Source organism: Coturnix japonica, chromosome 22 (genome assembly GCF_054131305.1).
Source record: "Coturnix japonica strain WE chromosome 22, WE-NBRP24, whole genome shotgun sequence".
NCBI lineage: Eukaryota > Metazoa > Chordata > Aves > Galliformes > Phasianidae > Coturnix > Coturnix japonica.
The window spans coordinates 5,820,911-5,828,303 of NC_140684.1; the positions used below are offsets into that span (position 1 = coordinate 5,820,911).

At 52.9% G+C, this 7,393-nt stretch overlaps 1 protein-coding gene and 1 long non-coding RNA gene across 5 annotated transcripts; both read left to right on the forward strand.

Moving 5' to 3' along the window:
• The first annotated feature begins 494 nt into the window (after nucleotides 1-494).
• LOC107322422 (uncharacterized) lies at nucleotides 495-1,269 on the forward strand. Its single transcript, XR_001558937.3, has 2 exons — nucleotides 495-828; nucleotides 918-1,269. It is a non-coding gene; the product is annotated as an uncharacterized LOC107322422 (long non-coding RNA).
• A 714-nt stretch (nucleotides 1,270-1,983) lies between these two features.
• On the forward strand, nucleotides 1,984-7,288 carry ERAL1 (Era like 12S mitochondrial rRNA chaperone 1). 4 transcript variants are annotated; one of them, XM_085522214.1, is made up of 11 exons: nucleotides 1,984-2,170; nucleotides 2,260-2,382; nucleotides 2,453-2,580; nucleotides 3,023-3,100; nucleotides 3,379-3,425; nucleotides 3,784-3,845; nucleotides 4,295-4,407; nucleotides 4,532-4,921; nucleotides 5,128-5,277; nucleotides 5,560-5,640; nucleotides 5,887-7,288. In XM_085522214.1, the coding sequence occupies exons 1-11, from the start codon at nucleotides 1,999-2,001 to the stop codon at nucleotides 5,893-5,895; spliced, it is 1,353 nt and encodes a 450-aa protein (XP_085378340.1). In that variant the 5' UTR covers nucleotides 1,984-1,998; the 3' UTR covers nucleotides 5,896-7,288. The 4 variants fall into 4 exon arrangements, with proteins under 4 accessions (XP_085378340.1, XP_085378338.1, XP_085378341.1 ...); XM_085522212.1 differs by having other exon boundaries at nucleotides 5,929-7,288; XM_085522215.1 differs by having other exon boundaries at nucleotides 2,036-2,132.
• The last annotated feature ends 105 nt before the right edge of the window (nucleotides 7,289-7,393 follow it).

Here is a 7,393-nt window from a genome sequence, read left to right on the forward strand (position 1 = left end):
CTGGGTGCTGGGTGCTCGTGCTGCAGTTTGGGGATGCTCACATGAAGCCCAAAGGGAGCAGGGTTCAGCTCCTTTCAGTCCCCAGCTCCTGGTGTCCTCATGTTGCTGCTGCTGGGTGCACCTCCTGCCATGCTCTGGCCATGCTGCCTGTGTCACCCAAAGGGGACAGCAGGGCTGGGAACACCTTGTACTCCAGGGAAGGGTCCATAAGAGCCACCCAGTGCTGCTTATCGGGGTCTCCAAGCACACAGCCCCGGTGGGGGCTTATCACATCCCTGCAGGTGGCTTCCAGGAATGCCACCATATCCAATGCCCTGCCAGCACTAAGAGCACAATGGCACGGCAATGGCTGCAGGATGTGACCCTGGGGGGGACAAAAAAGGGCTGGGGATGTGTATGAGCAGAGCCACACACAGGCAGGTGGCAACACAGCCAGGAACTGCGGCTGTTTGGGGACACACATGGCACCATCAGGCACAATGAGGTGACACAGCCCTGCTGGGGACACATGGATCCATCCCCTGGGGCAGCATACAGGGACACACAGGGCACCACTTTGCCATGGGCAGCTCCCAGTCTGGGATGAAGGACTTGGGGGGGGGGGTTCAGCAGAGGGACGGTCCCTGGGACCCCCATGTCCCCCACAGGCTTTGTGGGATGGCACAGAGCTGCCCCTCCCTCCCCCCCCCATCCCCGGGCACGAAGGGGTTACAGGGCAGGCCCAGCTGTGCCCTGCAGATGTGAGATATGCAGATGAGGCCGGGCAGGTTTTATAAGGTGGGGGCAGCAGCAGCATCACCCCACAGAGCAGCGGGGTCACCCCGAGAGGTGGGTGCTGCTTATGGGGCTGCAATGGGGTGGAGGTGGCACTTTGGGGATGGGGTGACACTAACGATGCTCTGCTCTCTCTCTTTTAGGTGCTGTTCATCCCTCTGCCCGCCGCCCTGGGCTGGATATCATCATATACTGTAAGTTCACTATGAGACACTACAGTATAGATGATGTACTCCCCTGGGCTGCACCCGGCCCCGTAGAGCTGCTCCGTGGGACCTCAGTGTGGGGAGTTATGGGGCGCCCTGAGGAGTGGATGCAGCTGAGAACTCATGGCTGGCAGGGAAACCGTTACCATTACTGAGTTTAGTAATGGTAACGGTTCTGCTGACGGCCAGGCGTGCTGCGAGGCATGGAGTGCTGTGGGTCAATGCGGGTCAATGTGGGTCAATGTGGGTCGGTGCTGTGGGTTCAATAAAGTCAGAGATGGCACAGAGACGGTGGCTCCTTCCCTTGTGTATGGGGGGTTGGGGTGGTGGTGGGGTACGGAGTGGGGCTGTTAATGATGCTGTGAGGGGTGTGGGGCACTAAGGGGCACTGGGGGGCACTGGGGGGCATTGCATGGGGATCAATGGGGCACTGAGATGGGCTGGGGGGCATTGAGGGGCAGCAGGATGAGGGGCAGAGGACATGGAGCATGGAGGGAGCAGTGGGGTGGGATATAGGGGACAAAGGGAGCACTCAGTACTGTGTAACCTGGGGGTAATGGGGGCTCTATGCACAGCGGGGGCAATGGGGGCAGTGGGAGCACTGAGGGCACTGGGCACAATGAGGTGAACTGGGAGCATGGAAAGAACCTGAAGCACTGGGTGTACTGTGAGCACTGGGTGTACTGGGAGCACTGGGTATATTGGTATCACTGGGTATATTGGTATTACTGGGTATATTGGTATCACTGGGTATACTGGTATCACTGGGTATATTGGTATCACTGGGTATACTGGTATCACTGGGTATACTGGTATCACTGGGTATATTGGTATTACTGGGTATATTGGTAGCACTGGGTATATTGGTAGCACTGGGTATATTGGTATCACTGGGAGCACTGTGAGCACTGGGCGCACCAGTCTGCACCGTTGCCTGCACTGACGCAGCGCGGCCAGCATGGGGCGCTACATCCCTGGCTGAGGCAGGCGGCGCTCTAACCCCCTCTCCCTCCTCTCTATGCTCCCCCCTACTTCTCTACTCTCGCTCCCGCCCTGCCCCGCGGTAGGCCAACATGGCGGCGCCCATGGCTGCGTTGGCGGCGCGGGGCCTACCCTGTGCCGTCAGGGCCGCTCCGCCGTCACGCCGTGCAGGTGGGGGCGGCCGGAGCCGGGCCGGGTCTGTTTGCGGGGTTGGCGGAGGGTTGTGGGGGTGTGAGGGCGGGATGGTCCGGGAAGGGCCCGATTTTGGGGCGTTTATGGCAGTTTTGCACTATTTCAGTGCTCCTTATGACGGGCTGTGCTCGCTGCAGCGGTTCGGCGCTGTCCCACATCCTGGGCCTCCCCAGCCAGACGCCGAGCCCGGCTCTGGGCCGCCACCCGCCGCCCGTGGCCACCAGCAGAGGTGAGAGCAGCGAGCAGCCCCCGTGAGCCATGGGGTGAGCACACAGTGAGAGCCACATTGTACCCCATAGAGAAACAGGCCCGGCTGGTGCGGGGCCGTCCTGACCAGCCCCCGGAGCCCAAAGTGCTGAGAATCGCCATCATCGGGGCACCCAACGCCGGCAAATCCACGTTGTCCAACCAGCTCTTGGGTAGAAAGGTAAAAGTGCCTCAAAAACCACGTTTGTGGTGCTCGTGTCTCTTTATTTTATTACCTGTCGTGGCTGTGAGATGCTTTGAAGTTGAATTTTAGCCTTGAGAAAAGAAGGACTTGATCCAGGTTTATAAATACCTGAGGGGTGGGGGCCATAGTGGTGAGGCTGGTCTCTTTTCAGTAGTGTGTGGGGACAGGACTAGGGGTAATAGGATGAAATACAGCATAGGAAGTTCCTTAATAAGAACTTCTTTACAGTGAGGGTGACGGAGCACTGGAACAGGCTGCACAGGGAGGTGGTGGAGTCTCCTTCTCTGGAGATATTCAAGACCCGCCTGGACGCTGAGCTGTGTGACATGGTGTAGGGAGCCTGCTATGGCAGGGGGTTGGACTGGATGATCTCTAGAGGTCCCTCCCAACCCCTACAATTCTGTGTAATTCCTTACAGGTGTTCCCAGTCTCAAAGAAGGTGCACACAACCCGCTGCAAAGCACACGGCGTGGTCACACATGAGGACACACAGCTGGTGAGCTGCCGGCCTGCAGACGTGGTGTTGGACCCTACAACAGCAGAGTGCAGGATCCCCATCTGTGGAGCTGATCAAGGCCTTGGGCAGCCTGAGCTGCTGTGTGCAGCCAACACAGCAGGGGTTGGAATGGGATCATCTCTGAGGTCCCTTCCAAACCAACCATTCGATGGCTTTTTCACTTGTATCCCATGGTTGCGTTTAATCACATCAGTTACAATTAATAGAAGAGCTAAAAGTGCATGTGGACTTAAGAAATGTGTTTTTCCTCTTTCTAGATCATTCTGGACACGCCTGGTCTCACCAGTCCCATGAAAGCCAAGAGGTATCGCTGCTGCTATAGGGAGAGATGGGATTCTATCACTTGAGGTTTGAGAGAACAGAAAGTGATTTTCACTGTGCAAGTTTGTAGAAGTGGCAGGAATGTGAATTTTTAGCCTCATTTTGAGCTCTGGATTTCTTAATTGTTGCTATTCCAGTACCACACAAAGCCTTGGGAAATCCCTTGAGCCCTGTTGACTTAGATTCTGGGTGTGTGTGTGCCGTGAAGGATGGTAGAAACCTTTAAGGCAGCTCAGTGTGAATTGGGATGATGGAAAGTGCTGTTCCCTCACCTGCAGGGGGAAGGAAGGTTGTTGTGGTCCAACACATGTCTGGGGTACTCATTTCTGTTTGCCTTTCAGGCATAGACTAGAGGCGGCCATGCTGACAGACCCGTGGGACAGCATGAAATGTGCAGATCTAGGTGGGCATTCAGCTTCCTTTGCATCAAAGTAAACCCTTTATCTGCCACAGAAACCTATAACCCTGCAGCTGTTGTACCTTTATACTCTACTGGGCACTAAAGACAGGTGTGGGAGTGTGAATAAGAAGCGAAGAGAGAAGGACACTGAAAAAACTGAATTACTTAACCAGGGGGAGGGGATTAGAATTGTCTGATGGCAAAGGGAGGCAGCTTGGGTGAATACTTGGCCTTTTATGTTGCATTTTTAGCACGTGTGATATTTATAGGATAGCAAGTATAAACTGGGTTTGTCGTTTTGTCATTTAAAACACTGTTTTTGGGTTACAAGTGCACGCTGCCCTGCAGAAGTGAGAGGAGGAAGGAGATACAAACACAGGCTAATGAGAAGCTTAGAATGAACCTTTGGGACAATGTGGGTTCATCATTTTTCCCTCACTCTCTCCTGGCAGTTCTGGTTTTGGTGGATGTGTCAGACCACTGGACGCGAAAGTCTCTGAGCCTGGAAGTGCTGAAATGTCTTGCTCAGTTTCCCCACATTCCCAGTGTTCTGGTTCTGAACAAGGTAAGTGAGGAGCTCAGTTTTCCCTCTACTGATGCTGTGGTTTTTCCAGCTCCTGCAGAGCCAGGGCCCGCTTGTTGGTCTTGTTTAGGACAAGCTCCTGGCAGCTGCTTCTCTCTCACATTAGGTGGATCTGCTAAAGAAGAAGTTCATCCTGCTGGGACTCATCAATGAGTTAACAGAGGGGATTGTAAATGGAAAGAAACTGAAAGTGGGATCCGAATTGGAATGCAATTCCAGTTCTCCTGCAAAAACTGTTCTTAAAGTTGCTCCAACTTCTCCACCTGAAAATAGAGCTCAGGAGTCTCTTTGTCAGCTGGAAACAAATAAAGCCCAGGAAGGCTCTAGCTTGGATAACAGCAGCCATGTGAAGGCTTCTGAATCCAGTCTTGTTACAGAAGCACAAGGGCAAAAGCCCTACAGATATGGAGACCTGAAAAATAGGAAGGGCTGGCCACATTTCCGGGATATCTTCATGCTTGCAGCTCTCAATGGAGAGGAGGTGGATACTCTGAAGGTAACTGTGGTCTGAACTTCTGTTATGCTTTGAAATTGGTGTGTGCTTGGCCTTGTACCCCAGGGCTTCGTACTGAGCTGTTTCTCCTGTGAGGAACAGCAGAGCTGCTGCCCTTGAGGTGGGCCCATGCTGGAAGAACTGTTCTCTGTCAATGTGTGCAATGTGTGCATGTTGTCTGATGGGTGTGATGTGTTTTGTGCTGACAGCAATACCTCCTGATGCAAGCCAAGCCAGGTCCATGGGAGTTCCACAGCAGGGTCTTGACCAGCCAGTCACCTCATGAGATCTGTGATAACATCATCAGGGAGAAGATACTGGAGTACCTGCCCCTGGAAGTCCCCTATGGTGTGACTCAGGTAGGAGGCGTGTGCTAGCAGACTTGCCTTCCAGTTATCCTGTATTGGGAATAACAGGCTATGGGATGAGAATCCCTCTCTGGGTCTGTGAGATCTATGAGACTTCACAAGCCATGTGGCCAGGCTTGGGACTTGCATATCAGCTAGTGGGACGTGTTTTGTGTTTTAAGTGTGTCTAAATGTATACAGCTGTGCCAGGGTGCTGAGCTGTTGTCTCTAAAAGAGTGGCAGTTGTAGTTCTTTGATACTGTCCAACCTGCTGAGCTTGTGCTTCTGTTGCAGGTGACGGAGCTATGGGAGGAAGGGCCAAGCGGAGAGCTCGTCATCGTGAAGAACCTTGTGGTCCCAAGGAAGTCTCATAAGGTAAGAGGAAGAGAGCTGGAGAGCAGGAAAGGAGATTCCCTGTATCCACATGTGTGTATCCTTGCTGCATTAGACACCTTCTGCCCCAGCTCTGGGCTCTGTGTTGAGAAGAGTTAGGTCTCTGTTCACTAACAGCTTGTACCTCACCATTAGTTTCCCATGGCTTGGTTTTAGGACACCTCTGGCTGCTGTATTGTGTCCTTCTATGTCTGCTCTGTTGTTTTAATGGATGACTCCTCCCCACAGAAAGGCTGAGCGTGATGTTGTTCTGTCTCGGTTTTGATACAGCTGATGTTGATTGGAAGAAGAGGTGCAGTGATCAGCAGGATCGCTCAGGAGGCCGGGCAGGACCTGATGAACGTTTTCCTCTGTGATATCCGCCTGAAGCTCAAGGTGGAGGTGAAGAGTTGAACTCTTCGTGTAGGTTTTGACTGCCAGTTGAGCTCATGGGGAGAAACTCGCCCTGTTTTCTGCTGCAGGTATCTTAACACCTTTGTTTCATTCAGAGGGTGACGGACTCAAGACAGTGGGCTGAAGTAGAATATATTATTCTCTAGGGGGGTGGCCCAGATGGTAATAAAACCTTCAGATCTACAGTGTGGATGCACATCATGGTACCCCCAGTGCAGTGCCAGTGCGTTTATGGAGTTATCTTCTTTAGGGCTGTGCCCTACATCCTTGCTAGCAAGTGTTCATGCTTGGAAATCCAGATTGAATTGAGTTGAGAGTCTGGCCCAACAAGGGAAGGGGTGAGGGAACATTTGCCTTTAGCAGACAAAGGGTTGCAGTGAAGGGATTATCAGCACCCATCTATCATCTCCTGAAGGCTGAGTGGTCCCAATAGGAGTCAGGCAGGAGGCAGAGGCTCACCCAGCCCACACAGAGGTCTCATTTTTGCTGTGTTCCTTGCCTTGTTCTCTGTTGAAGTTTATGGGTGTGAGGGGTCAGTATTACCAAAGGGGAGGCTCTGTGCCGTACACATCTTGTTTTTGCTCTCTGCTGGGGTCCTGCCTTTACATCCATTTGGCAATTGAGCTGATGAATGAAAGCTGAAGGGTTGGGTCTGAAGATGCCTGTGTGCAGCACGGCGTAGGTGCTTGCTTTCCATACACAGACAGATGGCAGCCCTTCTCTCGAGGACTCCAATAGTTCAATTGTAGGAACGTTACTACAAAGCCGTTACTCTTTACACCAGGATGAGAAGCTGGAGAGCGGGCAGAGCTCCAGAAAAGCTCGTGCTTTGGAACAGCAGCTCAGGTGGGGTTTGAGATCAGCCCATAGAGGTTGTAATGCAGCACTGCATTGCATTTACAATGGGTTCTGTGCTATTGTCAATGTATGGGTATATGGGTTCTGTGCTATTGTCAATGTATGGGTATATGGGTTCTGTGCTGAGTGGACCCCCCTGGGCTGGAGGGATGGGGCAGCTATGGGGAACCTAAAGCTGTTCAATGAGATCTCGGTGTCTCTCTGCAAGTGGGGGCTGCAATACAACATCAGAAGCATCAGGTCACCTAAAATCCACCCAAAAAAAAGCCTCCAAAAATCAAGTGCTGCCTTTCCTTACCACCACCTTCCCGTGCCTCCAACTCACCCGTGTATTTTTCCTCCCCTTCCAATAAATCCAACGCTTTTTCTCATTAAATAATCGCTGTTAATAAGCTTCCATTCATTCCAGCAGTGCCCCCCCCCCCCCCAGGCCTCCCGTGGAGGTGTTTCCCCTTCTCGTCCGCAAGGGGGCGCTATAACGGGG